This window comes from Lepidochelys kempii, chromosome 14 (genome assembly GCF_965140265.1).
Source record: "Lepidochelys kempii isolate rLepKem1 chromosome 14, rLepKem1.hap2, whole genome shotgun sequence".
Taxonomy (NCBI): domain Eukaryota; kingdom Metazoa; phylum Chordata; order Testudines; family Cheloniidae; genus Lepidochelys; species Lepidochelys kempii.
In genome coordinates, this window is record NC_133269.1 from 34,120,473 (window position 1) to 34,137,987 (window position 17,515).

The 17,515-nt window shown below is 45.1% G+C and overlaps 1 protein-coding gene across 5 annotated transcripts in view; it reads left to right on the forward strand.

Annotated features, from left to right (window-relative positions):
* The window catches only part of LOC140898281 (L-amino-acid oxidase-like), a 51,475-nt gene extending 39,095 nt beyond the window's left edge, over positions 1–12,380 (forward strand). For 4 of the 5 annotated variants that reach the window (XM_073311913.1, XM_073311912.1, XM_073311911.1 and 1 more), the window contains 6 exons: positions 2,311–2,519; positions 3,978–4,090; positions 5,417–5,618; positions 6,364–6,432; positions 7,522–7,658; positions 9,833–12,380. In XM_073311913.1, the coding sequence (XP_073168014.1) occupies positions 2,311–2,519; positions 3,978–4,090; positions 5,417–5,618; positions 6,364–6,432; positions 7,522–7,658; positions 9,833–10,682 (1,580 nt within the window). In that variant the 3' untranslated portion in view covers positions 10,683–12,380. The remainder of the gene's footprint in view (positions 1–2,310; positions 2,520–3,977; positions 4,091–5,416; positions 5,619–6,363; positions 6,433–7,521; positions 7,659–9,832) is intronic. The other variant, XM_073311914.1, reaches the window with a different exon arrangement.
* The last annotated feature ends 5,135 nt before the right edge of the window (positions 12,381–17,515 follow it).

The window sequence follows — 17,515 nt, forward strand, 5'->3', positions numbered from 1 at the left end:
AAACGTCTTTAATATTCCTTGTTATAAAGTTCCTTTTGAACTTTAAAGTTAAGTAGCACCCTTCACGACAATTTTGTCCACACTGGGGAAATGTATTAAAAGATTCAAACTGGTTTTAAAATCAGTTTGAACCTAGTTAGAACCCCAATGTAGACAAGGCTCAAGCAGCCAAAATCATTCTTATAACTGGTTTACTTAAGCCTCCTGATAGCCAAATTATTTAAACTGGTTATAAATATGATTATGGCCAACAACAAACTTATTGACTCTGTGGCTCCAAATGTGGTTCCAACTGAAACTGGTTTGAATTTTTTGGGAAAAGATCTGCAATGTGGACAAGACCTTAAAGTTAACAAAGTGTTTTGTATCTTTTGGGCCAAGCCATTTGTCATAAATATAAAGGGAAGGGTAAACCCCTTTGAAATCCCTCCTGGCCAGGGGAAAGCTCCTCTCACCTGTAAAGGGTTAAGAAGCTAAAGGTAACCTCGCTGGCACCTGACCAAAATGACCAATGAGGAGACAAGATACTTTCAAAAGCTGGGAGGAGGGAGAGAAACAAAGGGTCTGTGTCTGTCTGTAGTCGTCTTGGCCGGGGATAGACCAGGAATGGAGTCTTAGAACTTTTAGTAAGTAATCTAGCTAGGTATGTGTTAGATTATGATTTCTTTAAATGGCTGAGAAAAGAATTGTGCTGAATAGAATAACTATTTCTGTCTGTGTATCTTTTTTGTAACTTAAGGTTTTGCCTAGAGGGGTTCTCTATGTTTTTGAATCTAATTACCCTGTAAGATATCTACCATCCTGATTTTACAGGGGGGATTTCTTTATTTCTATTTACTACTATTTTTTATTAAAAGTCTTCTTGTAAAACACTGAATGCTTTTTCATTGTTCTCAGATCCAAGGGTTTGGGTCTGTGGTCACCTATGCAAATTGGTGAGGCTTTTTATCCAACATTTCCCAGGAAAGGGGGGGGTGCAAGTGTTGGGAGGATTGTTCATTGTTCTTAAGATCCAAGGGTCTGGGTCTGTAGTCACCTAGGCAAATTGGTGAGGCTTTTTACCAAACCTTGTCCAGGAAGTGGGGTGCAAGGTTTTTGGGAAGTATTTTGGGGGGAAGGACGCGTCCAAACAGCTCTTCCCCAGTAACCAGTATTAGTTTGGTGGTGGTAGCGGCCAGTCCAAGGACAACGGGTGTAATATTTTGTACCTTGGGGAAGTTTTGACCTAAGCTGGTAAAGATAAGCTTAGGAGGTTTTTCATGCAGGTCCCCACATCTGTACCCTAGAGTTCAGAGTGGGGGAGGAACCTATTGATTTTGCATGCCTTATTATTTCACAGACCCTAAGTCCAGAGGGGACCATTGTGATCTTCCAGTCTGACTCCTGCCTAATGCAAGACATAGAATTTCATCTTGTAATTCCTGCATCAAGTCCATGTCTTGTGGTTTAGCTACAGGGTAAAGAGCAATTTCAGTGTGCCCCAGTTGAGGCATCTTAAAGGGGCTTCATTTTTCAGAAAAGGCTGGACACCTGCTATCTGAAAATCAGCCCTCTTTCAAGTGTCCCAAGTTGGTCACACAACAGCACTTCTGAAACTCTTGCCCATTATATTCATTACATTGCAGCTCCTCTCCCCAGGTTGCTGCCCTGTCCCTAGGGCTTGGGTATGGCACATCACGGGTGGGACGGACACACACTCTGCCAGAGATGAGTTATATGTTTGAGCTTCTCTACCTAGGCTGTCAACGACTCCATGTGTGGTGGATCCAAGAGGTCTCACCCAGGCCTCTCACCTTCATTGTGCTAGGCACTGTGCAAAGATGTTTTAAATGACAGCCCATTCCCCAGAGATTTTATAATCTGAGGGTAGCCATGGTGGTGTGAGCAGCAGGAAGGGGTACCTGCCCCTAATATGGTTCTGTCCAAGATCCTAGGAATATACTTCTCCCCGCCCCATGCTTCCACTGCTGTGGATACCATTCTATTTTTAGCATGCTAGCTCAATAAGAGGGAGCACAGGTCTGTCTACTCAAGCTGGAAATGACACATGCATCTCCAGTGTAGACATACCTTAAAATGATAGTCTCTGTACACTGGTAAAGTTAGGAGCTGGTTTGCTCTTATGTATCGTCTGGCAATACTCAGGGCTGGTTTGCTGCACACCCTTTTATGGATTTTAGCTCTGCTGTGGGTTGATTCATGTCATTTCAGGGATGCCACCTGCCATCTGGGTTTCAGAAAATGAATTTGCTTCCCTGACTGCATCATTCATTAACTACACCTCACTTCTCTTTGTCCATATGTCCCCAGTGCTTTCCAGGCTGTGTTTCCTTGTGGCTGTATTATGGCCTGAGAGTTTCTCTAGCTTCCCTTGCCTTGATGATCCCGACTACAATGACCTGGTGAAGATTGCTGAAAATGGGCTCGGAAAGGCAACTCATCCAGTGGAGGTGGTCATTGTAGGGGCAGGCATAAGTGGACTCACTGCTGCCAAACTGCTCAGAGATGCTGGTCACATGGTAATTCTATGCACAGAGAGATGTCAGAGCAAGGCAGGGAGTCACTGCTGGCTTGAGTATTTTTCATTATTTCTTGTCTGAGGAATAAAGGTTATTAGGCTAAAGAATGGATAATAATGAAACAAGGGGAATTTCCACGAAAAAAAAGAAAGAAAGAAAAGGCTTGCTGACAAAGGAAGAGATTTTTCAAAGGCAATAATGGGACTTTAGGTGCCCAACTCCCATTGTATTTTAATAAGATTTAGGTTCCCCTGTTCCCATTTCTGTCCTGGAACATTTCCCTAAAACTTCATTAATTTAAAGCTGGAGAAGTTACAGTAACTATCATAAGAAATAGAAAGGGGAACTAACACCCCAAAAGCTACAGTTTCAAAATAACCCTATCCATTAGAAAGTGGCAAGTTACAGTTATCTACTTTCAAATGTCAATATCTGTACAGGGCATACATTCTTTCACAGAAATCTAAGCATGTGAAAATTGATATGCTATTGGTAGCCTTCACTCTGCCTTCTTTTTATGTTCTTTGCGTGCCACAAACAACAGAGGTGAATTTCAGCCCAGTGGATGCATATCTTTAAATGATCTTCATCTCTGTGTACAGGGGAGTCAGTGCAAGACTTATGAACTATTTAACTCCCACATAAATCCATTTGTCTTTCAGGCATAGAAGCCTAGGGAGTTGAAAATCCCAGTCTACGGTCTTTGTGAATTCTGAGGACCCTGATGCTTTGGAAAACATACAGACAATGTTCAAACTTGGGTGCTTAAAGTTAAGCACTTACAGGAAGGTTTTCAAAAGCACAATGACAGTTAAATGCAGCTGGAGAAAATCTTCCCTCAAAATCCTTATGCCAGCATGTAAGGCTCAGACCTTGCCTACACTACAAATTCTTTGCCAGGATAGCTATTCCAGCAGAGCTGCCTAGTTTAGATGCAGCTTATGATGACAGAATGAGTTTTGTCTGTCAGTATGGTAACTCCAAGTCCCCAAATGACATTAGTTGTGTCAACAGAAGCACTCTTGTGTTGTCCTAGCTATGTTTACACTGGGGGTTTTGCCAGCATTCTTATGTTGCCTGGGATGTGTGGTTTTTTTTCATACCCCTGACAACACAACTAGGCCGACAAACCTTGGGAGTGTAGAACTGGCTCTCAGATTTTAAGGTGCACTCAAATTTGGCATCAGTCTCCTCCCATTGACTGCAGTGGGTGCAGTTCAACCAAGATGGAGTGCTTTTGAAAATCCCACCTTAAATGGGTGCAATTTTCAGAGGTGCAATGTACATAATGTTAGGAACTGGTGGGTGCAGAGCCATCAGGACACTTATTCAGGTGCCTGAATGTAGATTCAGTTACCTAATTTTAGTCACCAAGGTTTGAAAGTTTTGTCCTTTGCGCCTAAAATTCTGCATGTGCCACATAAGTGAGTGGAAATGATGTTCCATGCTGGTTCCTAGGTTACAGTTCTGGAAACCAGTGGTCGTGTGGGAGGACGAATCAGGACCTATCGAGATGAGACACAAGATTGGTACGTGGAGTTGGGAGCCATGCGTTTGCCAAGCACCCACAGGTAATACAGTTTCTACTCCTCAGCCATGTAAGTTGTTTGGTAAAGGAACAGCCCAGTTTTGCAGAATTCTGCTGTGGTTAGGGATGAGATCAAACACCCTAAAAGAACTTGCTGCTAGATGTAATATTTCCTGCCATGACTAGTCACAATGACCTGGGTGGGATTATGGCCAATAGTAAACAATGAACTGAGCAATAAGTTTTTTCAGGATCGGGGCCTAGTTATGGAACTGGCAGCTTGTGAGTGCATGGTCAAACTTCCAATGGAAACCAATGGAAAAATTCCAATTTATGTTAACGGAAGTTGTATCAGGCCCTGAGTCAAAGGGAAGCCAGACAACAGATATGGGCTCTTCATTAGCCAAAGTGATTTGAAATGAGTTGCATTGTTTCATAAAACACTGCACCCAATTGTTTTGTGAGGAAGTAGAAGAACTAGAATAGAATAGAATCTTTTTCAGCACAATTATATGGAGCAAAAGCTTATTAAAACAAACAAACACAAAAAACAGTACCATAAATGTACCCTAACTTCAAAGGAAACTACCGTGAACTGAGACTACAATTCAGAAGCGGAACAACAGATGAGGTTATCATATACAACACCTGTGGTAACCCGCCAATATTCCAAGCCCTCAGCTACTATATAGCTGGTAGTCCCCTTGTAGTCAATGGAACTACATCAGTTTACATCAGGATCTATCTATCTACCTATCTGTCATATTCCTACAGCAGGGGTGGCCAACCTGCGACTCTTCAGAAGTTAATGTGCGGTTCCTTGTATAGGGACTGATTCTGGGGCTGGAGCTACAGGTGTCAACTTTCCAATGTGCTGGGGGGTGCTCGCTGCTCAACCCCTGGCTCTGCCACAGGGCCTGCCCCGACTCCACCCATTCCTGCCCCCTCCCCTGAGCCTGCCGTGCCCTTGCTCCTCCCCCCACCCCACCCTACCCCCAGAGCCTCCTGCATGCCATGAAACAGCTGAGTGGGAGGTGCGGGGAGGGAGGGGTAGGCGCAGATCGGCGGGGCTACTGGTGGGTGGGAGGTGCTCGGAGCAGGGGTGGGGAGCTGATGGGGAGTGCTGACGTATTACTGTGGCTCTTTGGCCATCTACATTGGTAAATTCTGGCTCCTTCCAGGCTCAGGTTGGCCACCCCTGTCCTACAGCATTAATCACATTAGTTGGAATCAGGAAAGTTCAAAAAGGGAATGACATAAATAACATACTTACAACCGTATTATTTGTATAGCCAGTAGAGCGTATAATTTATTTTCTTATTTTTCACTCTCTCCTTTCCCCTTTCTCTCCCCTTTCTTTCTTTCGCAGTATTGTTCGTGAATTTATTAGACAATTTGACCTTAAGCTAAACAAGTTCTCTGAGACGGATGACAACGCCTGGTATTTGGTTAATGGTGTCAGGACAACAGCTGGGAAGGTCAAACAGAACCCTGATATTTTGAATTATACTGTGGCTCCCTCAGAGAGAGGCAAATCTGCGAAGGAACTTTATCTAGGAATTCTGAAGAAGGTATGTTTATTGGTTGATTGTATAAAAGAAAAGAAATCACCAGGCCTGATTCTGAGAAATGGCCCTAACTTGTACTGCAGTACAGGAGGTCTCTTCTTCTGCAGTATGTGCTGGTCTCCCCTGCTCCTTTCCCAACACATCCCTTCTCAACACCGTTCCAACCCAGAATACATCCTGTGTCAGGGGAATCTTAGACTGCTGCCTGCAAGTAGCTATAATACTCCTTGTGGGGGATTTACCACATGATCTGGCCCCGGTTTTCCTTTCACTTTTATTCATGTGATCCCCCCAGTGCTGTGGGTGCTCAGCACCTCTGAAAAGAAACACCTGTTTTTGTTTCCTAAACAGTGAACTCGGGATCAACTCCTGCCATTTAACAACAGCAGGGCTGGAGACTATGCCATGCACCTCAGTTACATTCAGTGGGGTTTCATGGCTATACAGAGGAATTAGGGTCAAGTAGATAGGGCATTGCAGTAGGACTCAAGAGATTTGGGTTCAGTTGCTGCCATAGCTATGTGCTCTGTAAAATGGAGCTGATTCTTCCCTACCTCAAAGGAGTATTTTGGGAATAAAATCCATCGGCAATTATGAAGCCTGCAGATATCATGGCGAGGAGGGTCATGCAAGTATAGGTACTTGCATAGATGGTTAGTTAGATAGGAGAACAGAATTTGGTCCAGTGTTTTTGTGAACATATTTCTCTTTCTGGCTCTGAATGTTTCCATGCATGGTTCCAACACAGACCCTAAAACAGTTCCGGAGTTCAGGTTGTGAAGAGCTGCTGGATCAGTATGACTCCTTTTCCACCAAGGTAATGGATATGGACCTTTGAGTACCTTTAAATCCAAATGTTTATGGAAAGCCTGAAATAATTGCTCTGAGAGAGGTGTAAAACGCGCCTGTTTATCCTGATGAAACCTAATGATGCCAGTTTTCATGTCGAGGTTGTCCTTTATTCAAAGCACCAGTAAAGGAATGAGGGAAAACATCATATTATGAAACTCTGCACAGCCTATTGGGATTGCCTTCTCCTTTTGGCAGCCTGAGTGGCCCGGATTTTGGTTGTGGCCAAGAGTATGGAAAATAAAGGACCGAGAGCCAGACATATGTCATACTTCCTTCAATTATTATTGTAATGTTGTGCTGGAAGGTGTTAATGGTTGCAATCAAGCATATCTTTAATACATAAATTATCCACAGACCTGGTTAAAGTGGATGGGCATGCTAACCACCCTTCATTCAGGATATATGGAAGAAGCAATTAAGCTCCTTTCTGGAGTAAGATAGCTAGTGGTAGTGTAAGCCACTGCCCAAGGCACTACAAGGCCAATCAGAAGCTAAGCTGTGTGGACTGAGGGGTTTCCCTATGGTTGACTGCAAACACGGGGGCTAGGGGTTGAATGTCTGCAGCTGAGTCTGTGTATGTGAGAGAAAGGAAGCAAGAAGAAAGAGAGAGTTGCAGTGATGAACATGGGCCCGAGAGGAAAACAAGGGAGGGAGCTTCTTTTGGTCACAGTATTTTCTGGAAAGGCAGACTTGGATTGCTGAGCAGGGACATTGCTTCCTGTTGATTGTTACTACTGTGTTCAGGGAAACAAGATGTTGTGTCCATTCTTTTTAAATAGACAGGATTGAACCAAAGAAAGACCTGACTCACATCCTCAATCTCTCCTTCAAACAGAAAGAACGAGGCAAGGCTTTGGATATTGGCAATGGCTCAGGCCAAAAAGGGGCAACAATATCATCACAATATAAAACTTGAAAATAACCCTTTATCTTCTCCTTCCTCATGGAAGTCAAATCTTTCCCCAATGATGCCTCCATGCCTCTTATTTCCAGCATAAATGTCCTTCTTGTGCCTAAAGAGAGAACAACTTTACTCACTTTCCTCCCCTCCCAGGAGTACTTGATTAAAGAAGGGAAATTAAGCCATGGGGCTGTACAGATGATCGGAGACTTGATGAATGAGGATGCTGGATTCCACATGTCATTTCTTAACTCTCTCATGGAGTTTAATATCTTCTCTCATGAAGACGGGTGAGAAACGAATGTACTTAAATTGCAAGGTCTCTGGGGCGTGGCTATATCTTTTCATTCTGCATGTGTGTACTTTACCTAGGACTATGGGGCCTTTGATTGTTGGCCTCTAGGGGTATGTCTGCATTACCAGTAGGCTGCCCATGGCAGTGAGTCTCCTAGGCCATGTTGAGAGACTTAGGCTCGTGGGGATTTTACTAGCACTGTACAAATAGCTGTGTAGACAGAACTCCGAAATTGCAGCTGGGGCTGGAGCTCAGGCCCTGTAGGCTAGGGAGATGGGTGGGCTTGAGAGCCCGAGTTCCAGCCCAAGCCACAACCTCAAAGCACTGTCTACACAGCTATTTCTACAGTGCTCCTGCGAGACCCGCTAACCCAAGTCTCTCAACCTGGGCTCAGAGTCTTTCTGCCGCCGGCAGTGTATACGTACCCTTTGTGTGACTGCAATGCTAGTAAATAAATAATACTATCCTTCTTTTTGCAGCTGAGAGGGGAAGAGACAGACACTCCATCTTAGCAATGTGAAACTCCTCTGGTGGAAGTTAGAATGTGCAGAGAGAAGCAATCTCTATCACCGAATGGGTCGTATTGTCAGCAGGATATATTCCTGTTTTACTTAATCTGGGCCATAATTTTGACTCACCTTGTGCAGCTCAATCGGAATTCCCCAGTATTGGCTGAAATTCACCTCCGGGCCCCAGGCCTGTGGGTCACTTAAGCCCTATTTTGAGAGATTTCTGTGGGGCTCTTATTGACTTACGTGACTATCATCAATTGCAGCTATAATTTGCTCTTTCTGAAATGGTCACACTCTGTGCTGTGTTCTGGCAGGGCTTGGGTTCAAACCTACAGTGGGGAGGGATTGTTTGCTATCTTTCTCTTGAGATACATAGGATCCGTTGTTAAAACCCTGGCTTGGATCTTAGGAGATCTGGATTCAGAACCCAACTGTATGACTGATGAGGAGAGGCTGAGGGAACTGGGATTGTTTAGTCTGCGGAAGAGAAGAATGAGGGGGGATTTGATAGCTGCTTTCAACTACCTGAGAGGTGGTTCCAGAGAGGATGGTTCTAGACTATTCTCAGTGGTAGAAGAGGACAGGACAAGGAGTAATGGTCTCAAGTTGCAGTGGGGGAGGTTTAGGTTGGATATTAGGAAAAACTTTTTCACTAGGAGGGTGGTGAAACACTGGAATGCGTTACCTAGGGAGGTGGTAGAATCTCCTTCCTTAGAAGTTTTTAAGGTCAGGCTTGACAAAGCCCTGGCTGGGATGATTTAATTGGGGATTGGTCCTGCTTTTGAGCAGGGGGTTGGACTAGATGACCTCCTGAGGTCCCTTCCAACCCTGATATTCTATGATTCTATGATTCTATGACAGATTTCATGTGTCACCTTGGGCATGTCACTTGCTTTCTCCATGCCTCAGCTCCCCCTTCTGTAAAATGGCAATTATAAACCTTTCTTAGCAGGGGCATATACGGCTGGGGCTGGGGCTTGGGTGGCTGGGACTTGGGGTAGCTGGGCCTGCCAAGTGCCAGGGGTGCCCTGGCATTGGGACAGCACCGCTCAGTACTCCAGGGCAGAGGGGCGAGGGCGGGGGGTCTGTGTGTCACCCACCACTCCAGGGCTGCAGGGATCCACGTGCCTCCTGCCTGCCTGGGGCTTGGAGCCATGCACTGTTAGGTGCTCCAAAGCTGGGAGAGGGGGCTTGCGCCTGCCCGGTGCTCTGGGGGGCTGGAGGCTGCGCACTGCCCACCCGCCTGCCTGGGGCTGGGAGGTGGGGGAGCTGCGCACCGCCTGCCCACCCACCTAGCTCTGGGGTTCGGGGGGGGGTGCATGCATGTCCGGTGCTCTGGGTGTGGGGAGGCTCATGGCTGTGGGGGGTGGGGTGAGATCTGGGCTTGGGAGGGAAAGGGGGAGGAGGAAGGTTTCGGGGCCTCAAGCAGAAGGGGTGGGCCGGGGACTAGCCTCCTCAAGTGGGTGGTTCACCCACCACCCACAATGCCCCTGTTTCTTGGTCTGTTTTGTCTAGCTGGAGTGTAATCTCTTTGAGGCAGGGTCTGTCAGACACAGCCCCTACCTCAAAGGGGCACCACTTTATTGTTGTCCCTAAAAGCAATCGTGATACTGCTACTAATGTAATTCTTTCACTCCTCACTTCTTGTTTCTTTCAGTTTTGATGAGATCACAGGGGGATTCGACCAATTGCCCCAGGCCTTCTACCGGTCTATGCCTGGAGTTGTCCAGCTGAACTGCACAGTAGAGCAGATAATATCCAATGGTAACAAGGTCCGAGTGTTTTACCGTGCACCCAACACACTGAGCCCCTCCTTAGTGACTGCTGACTATGTCCTTGTCACAGCCTCAGCAAAAGCCATGAGACATATCAAATTTCTGCCACTGCTTTCCTCCAATAAGCGCCATGCCCTGCGCTCCATTCACTATGCCACCGCCACCAAGGTTGCCTTGGCCTGCACCGAAAAGTTCTGGGAGAAGGAGGGGATTCGAGGTGGGCCGTCAGTCACAGATCACCCTTCCAGATTCATCTACTATCCCAACCACAACTTCTCTAGTGGGGTGGGGGTGATTGTGGCTTCCTACACGTGGAACGACGATGCTGAATTCTTTCTTCCCCTGAGTGATGAGAAGTGCATCGATGTGGTGTTGGAGGACCTGGCAGAAATCCACAAGGTATCTAAGGGCCATCTCCAGTTCATCTGTGATAAACACGTGATACAGAGATGGAACCTGGACAAATATTCCATGGGAGCATTTGCCTCGTTCACCCCCTACCAGTTTGCTGACTATTCTGGGCCTTTGTTTCAGAATGAAGGGAGGGTCCACTTTGCAGGAGAACACACAGCCCAGCCTCATGCCTGGATCGACACCGCTATGAAATCTGCTGTGAGAGCAGCAAGGAACATCCATGGGGATAGCTATCTGTCATGGGGGCAACATCAGCTGCAGAAGCAGCAAGAGCAGGAGCAGGAAAGGGTTAACTGGGTTCAAAAAGTTGAACTTTAATTGCTTCATGGGTATTTAGGGAAGGCACAACTGCACTGGACACGGAGGGCTGGTCTACACTAAAGCTGTAAGTCGAGCTAAGTTATGCTACTTCAGTTACGTAAGTTATGTAACTGAAGTCGACACGAGTTAGGTCAACTTACAGTGGTTTCTACACCGCACTGTGTCAATGGGAGACGGTTTCCCGCCGACTTACCTTAAGCTTCTCAAGGAGCTGGAGTACAGACGTCAATGGGAGAATGCTCTGACATCGACTCAGTGGGGCTTCACCAGACCCGCTAAATCGACACTGCTGCACAGTGCCCATTTAGCCATAAGTATAGACATGCCCTCTGAGTAGGGAATTAGAAACTGCACTGCTAATCTCCTTCACTGGGACAGATCCTCAGCTAGTGTAAATTGGTCTATTTTCATTGAAGTCAATAGATCTACACCAATCAACACCAGTAGTGGATTTGGCCCCATATCTGTTGTAAGTGAACTGAGATTGTACTTCTCCTTTGAAATATTAGATAGACAGGTAGATCTATTACAGTATAGGAACCTCCATAGAAATAGTTGGTTTCATTAATCAAAGTTATTACTGATCAAATACACTGCACTAACCTGTTCTTTATAAAGAGAAAAACAATTGTTCTGTAGCATCCTATCAATAAAGGAAGAGATGGAAATAATTAAATATTGCTCAGTTTCAATGAATTGCTTTTATCTTGTTTATAAGTTGTAAACCATGATATTTTGCAGTGGTGATGCTATGGAACAGGGAAGGCTGAGAGAACAGCTTATTCCGAAACAAACTCCAATCAGTTACACTTGTCTAAGCATGTTTCTGACAATGCAAATAAACAAAACCAGGCATGTGCTGATGGCCTTAAATCCTAGGCCCTGACTAGACTAGAATTGTTGGTCATGTTGTCACTCAGGTTGATTGACATGTTGGGTGAACTCACATGATGCTGAATGCAAATGTAGATACTCCACAAATGTTTGTTGTTGGTCACGGGTTCAAGTTAGGGCTCAGGAACCAGATTGGGAAGCAATATTTGTGCCACTGAACAAACAAGGGCAAAAATTTTGGTCTTGGCAGGGCCCTGTGCGATTTCTTTTCCAAGAAAATGTGAATTAAACATTTTCAGATATTGCTGAAGTACATAAGGATGAAATAAGCTGTTTCTCTGCCACTGTGGGATTTGTTTTGAGGGTGTCTTTGTTAGTGACACTGGGCACTACTCTAGGTAACTCGGGAGGGTGGAAGACTACAAGTGTCAATAAAGCCCTCTTGCTCTAGGCCCAAATAAACTAAAGCCCTCTGCTCCTTAAACTTTCTGTGACCCTGCACAACTATGAGGAAGGTAGCACACAAACAGACAGGTTTGCACACGGCTCGCCAGCCAAGGCCAGCTTCGGCCTGGAAAACATATAAATAAGGCAAAAATGTTTAGCAAAAACCAGTAACAAATAAACCAAATAAGGCAAGGCTTGGGCAATGCTACTGAGGAAAAACATAACTGGCTGCTTTAGCTAATTGGCTACGGTATTGTACGGGGCAACAGGTAATTAGTTGTATAAGCTTGTGTAGTAAAGTAGGCAAAGGTATAAAATGTATACTGTAACCTGCATTCGGGGCTGCAGGATTGGAGACAGCTCAGTCTCCCTGCGCCCTATTTGGAGCTCCAAATAAATCTCTCTGCTTCTCCATCCCGTTGTGGTCATTGGTGCGACGCATACCGGGCAACGAATCCAGCTGTTGCTTGCCGCGGGCACTCTGTGCCGGCAACATGTTCATCCTGAAACTGGGCATGTGATTTGGCCACTCATCCTCACTTGGAATAGTACTTCACTCTGGGCCTGATTCTACCACACTTCCTTATTTTATGTAATACCTAAGTCCTGGTCTGCTCTAGAAAATTAGGTCATCATAACTAAGTCACTCAGGCAAGTGAAAAATCTACACTCCTGATTGGCCTAGTTAAGCCAACCCAAGTCCCTGAGTAGATAGCGCCAGGGTGACTGAGGAATTCTTCTGTTGACCTAGTTACCGCCTCTCGGGGCGGGGGGTTTACCTACACCAATGGGAGAATCCTTCCCGCAGGCGTAAATCGTGTCTACACAGAAGAGGTAAAGAGATGCTGCTGTAGCGTTTCAAGTCCAGACAAGCCCTTTAGCTCTGATTAGCCCCATGGGGTACAAGAATGAGCAGTTACTCACATTGGACAATGGGATGTTCTGATAATGGGCTCTCTCAATCTCTCCTGTTGAAGCTGTTCCATTTTAATTAAATATTAAGTGGGCCAGAGAAAGAGTGAGAATCATGAGTATTGGTAAACAAGTATTTAGGGCACTCACCTGAGAGGTGTGAGACTCCTCTTCAAACCTATTTTTCTCATCAGGCCAAAAGGGGAATTGAACAGGGTTTTCCCACATCCTGGTGAGCGTGCTAACCACTGGGCTAAAAGTTGGGAAGAAGCTCTCCCCCAGCCCAGCTGTTTTATTTGGAGTTGTGTGTGGTTGGAGCACACCTGTTGGATTGAGGAATGCCTATGTTCTTAGTAAAAAGAAAAGGAGGACTTGTGGCACCTTAGAGACTAACAAATTTGAGCATAAGCTTTTGTGAACTACAGCTCACTTCATCAGATGCATGTAGTGGAAAATACAGTGGGGAGATTTTATATACACAGAGAACATGAAACAATGGGTGCTACCATACACACTGTAACAAGAGTGATCAGGTAAGGTGAGCTATTACCAGCAGGAGAGCGGGGGGAGGGGAGGAAAGCTTTTGTAGTGATAATCAAGGTGGGCCATTTCCAGCAGTTGACAAGAATGTGTGAAAAACTCTGTGTGTGTGTGTGAAATAAACATGGGGAAATAGTTTTACTTTGTGTAATGACACATCCACTCCCAGTCTTTATTCAAGCCTAAGTTAATTGTATCCAGTTTGCAAATTAATTCCAATTCAGCGGTCTCTCGTTGGAGTCTGTTTTTGAAGTTTTTTTGTTGAAGAATTGCCACTTTTAGGTCTGTAATCGAGTGACCTAAGAGATTGAAGTGTTCTCCAACTGGTTTTTGAATGTTATAATTCTTGATGTTTGATTTGTGTCCATTTATTCTTTTATGTAGAGACTGTCCAGTTTGACCAATGTACATGGCAGAGGGGCATTGCTGGCATTGTTGGTCACTCAAGTACAGACCTAAAAGTGGATACAGACTTAGCCATTGGCTGAACAAGAAGTAGGACTGAGTGGACTTGTAGGTGCTAAAGTTTTACATTGTTTTGTTTTTGAGTGCAGTTATGTAACAACAAAAACTACATTTGTAAGTTGCACTTTCATGATAAAGAGATTGTTTGTACAGTGCTTGTATGAGGTGAATTGAAAAATAATCTTTTGTTTATTTTTACAGTGCAAATATTTGTAATAAAAATAATATAAAGTGAACACTGTACACTTTGTATTCTGTGTTGCAGCTGAAATCGATATATTTGAAAATGTAGAAAAACATCCAAAATATTTAATAAATTTCAATTGGTATTCTATTGTTTAACAGTGCGATTAATTGCGATTAATTGTTTTAATCATGATTAATTTTTTTGAGTTAATTGCATGAGTTAACTATGATTAATCTACAGCCCTATAAAGAATTTAAAGAGGGAAATATAATTAATTCTAGTCAACCTGGGTTTATGGAAAACAGATCCTGTCAAGCTAACTTGATATTTTTTTTGATGAGATTGCAAGTTTGGTTGATAAAGGTAATAATATTCCTGTAATATACTTAGAGGTTTGTAAGGCATTTGACTTGGTACCGCACAAGATTTTGATTTTAAAACTAAAATTAGACAAAATCAACACAGCACACATTAAATGGATTAAAAACAGGCTACCTGACATTTTTCTAAATGTTGTTTGTGCTATTGTTGCAGCCGGGTCAGTCCCAGGATATTAGAGAAACGAGGTGGGTGAGGTAATATCCTATGTTGAACCAACTTCTGTTGAGGAGACAGACATGCTTTCAAGCTTACACAGGACCTGAAGAAGAGCTCTGTATAGGTTGAAAGCGTGTCTCTTTCATCAACAGCAGCTAGTCCAATAAAAGATATTACCTCACCCACCAGGTGTCAAAATGTAAGTGTAAATGGGGAATCATCATGAAGCGGGTGTGTTTCTAGTGGGGTCCTGCAGGGATCAATTCTTGGCAGTACATTACTTAACATTTTTATCAGCAACCTGAAGGAAAATGTAAAATTATCCTGCTAGATGTTAGGGGGCTTATTCCTTCACCCACTTACTTCCCTGCTCCTTCTCGCATGAACAGAGAGCAACAATACCCGAAGTCCAAAGGTGCAAACAGTTCGATGTTTATTGGGGTGAACTTCCAGTTTCCTTCCTTAGTATCCTCCTTCCCAGCTCTGACACCACAGAGCTTTACACCTCTGTCCCTGTTCCCATTCCTGCCCTTAGCCAAATATGATTCCAATTTCCTTACCCCCATTCCCTGTTCCCATCTCCCCCACCCACACACCCACCCACTCCCTCACTTCCTGATTGACTGCAGACTATATAGTAAAACTTGAGTTCTGCTTAGCTATACCTTAACCAATCATTTTCCTGAAATTTAACAAACCAATCCAAACATATTGTAACATGATTATGTAACCAATTATATCCCACCACCTTAATCAGTTTACACCCAGCAAAATTAATTATACAGCAGACAGGAACAATCATAGAACCAGACAGAGATTATACAGACAAACAATAGCAAAGTGGGAACTATAATGACAAAACAATACAGAAGTGAGGATTTCACATCCCAGCTATTGATAAGTGAGTTCTTGCCAGACAGGATGTTATCAAACTAAGTTTCCTTTTATATTTTCTAGGCACTTCCCTTTCTCTGGAGGTGATAGGCACTATCAGGACAGGATTGTATTCCTAACAGCCTAATAGCACCTTATTTCAGTGTGACTAGTTTGGAATGTGAGGATGTGACCATTCGCTTCCCAGCTTATGGCTGCCTCTGCTGCTTAGCCAAAGGCCTTAGCCTTAGAACAGGGCCTCAGACTGTCACAGTAAGAGAAGGACCTTACACTGGCAGACAGTGATTTTGATTCTTTTTTTTTATACCTCTATGACTAGCCAAGTGATAAGAATACACCTACATTCTTAGAGTACAGGCCTTTACAGACAGGCCTGAATATCTATATCCTAACACTAAAGTTTGCAGATGACACAAAGATTGGGGGACCAGTAATTAATGAAGAGGAGAGGTCACTCTTACAGAGCGATCTGGATTGCTTATTAAGTTGGTCCCCAGCAAACAATTTGCACTTCAGTATGACCAAATGTAAACTCATACAATTAGGCAAAAAATGCAGGCCATAGTTATAGGATGATCACCCAGTGGGATCTGTGCCAGGGAGAGGCCTTCATAAAAGCTCCCTCTGTGGCCAGCCGAGGTGTGGACTTTCTCTGTTGGCTGGAACTAGCCCCCTAAGACAGCCTGGGCTCTGTCAACATCAACTCATGAACCAGAGACTCATAGGCACCAACTCTTCCTTTTCCCCCGGGGTCCTCTACCCCCACTCTGCCCCAAGGCCCTGCCCCCACTGTGCCCCTTACCCGAAGGCCTTGCCCTCACTCTGCCTCTTCCTGCCCCTGCTCCACCCCCTCCTCCGAGGCCCCACCCGCACTCTGTCCTCCTCCCTCAGGGCCCTACTCTCACTCCGTATCTTCCCACCCCCACTCCGCTCCAGCCCCAGAGCACCCATGGAGTTGGCCAATATGCAGAGACTCCAGGGGATGAAAGAGACCCAGGGGAAAGGGCTGGGGCTGGGCAGGAAAGTGACTGTGTACATACGGCCCCTCCTTGTCCCAGCTCTGCTCCCGGAGCTGCTGCCCTCACTAGCATACATGGGCTCTCACACTGCCATTGGGTCTTGCAGGAGCTGATCTAGCTATGGGACAGCAAATCCCCTCAGTCTCCTGGATAGAGGGGAAGGAAATAGAAAGGGATGCAGGGAGAGGGAGAGAGAGAGAGACTGGCAGGGGCAGAAGGAGCAGTAAATGGGGAGGGAAGTTCCAGGGTCCCAGCCCTGCCCAGCTCCATTTGTGCATCTTCCTAGGCAGATTCACTTTCCTAGGAACAAGGTGCGGAACAGAGAGGAAAAGCCAGGTCCTGCCTCTGCCAAGTCCCTGTATTGCTGAGTCAACCTGCTGCCCTCTGGGACAACGTCAGGGGAATCCCCCAAAGCAGCTCCTTTGGCGCTACACTTTTATAGCATTTGGTTCAGAGGGTTTAAAAATATCTTTGTGGTTTAATACTGGTGGGAGGGACCTGGTCTGTGCTGTAGTAAAGTGACTGAGCATTTTTGCTGCATCACAGAATCTAGAACAGGGGTAATCAATTATTTTTTGTCAAGGTCCAAATTTCTTGGTCAAGGTATAGACAAGGTCCAGACTTCAGAGAAAATAATACAAAAACTATAACAATCATGATAATAATAAGTCAATAAAAAGATTTTGCGGTCTGTTCAAAAGCGTCTGGCCCACAATCGGCCTGTTGACTACCCTGATCTAGAATCTGTCTGCCGGGAAAGATCCTGGGGGGTACTGGGGTGTGAAATGGATGAAAGCCCCTTCTGAAGTCTCCCTAGTTGCCCTTCTCGCCACGATGGGCTGCAGAGTAACGTTCACACTTTGCTCCAGATCGTCGCAGCCTCCCAGGGGATGGAGAAGGGAAATGGCTGCCTGGGAGCTGGTGACCTCTGCGGAGGTGTCTGTATTTCACCAAGAGGCTGGGGACTCTGTTGGACCTGGGTCAGGGAGCCTTCT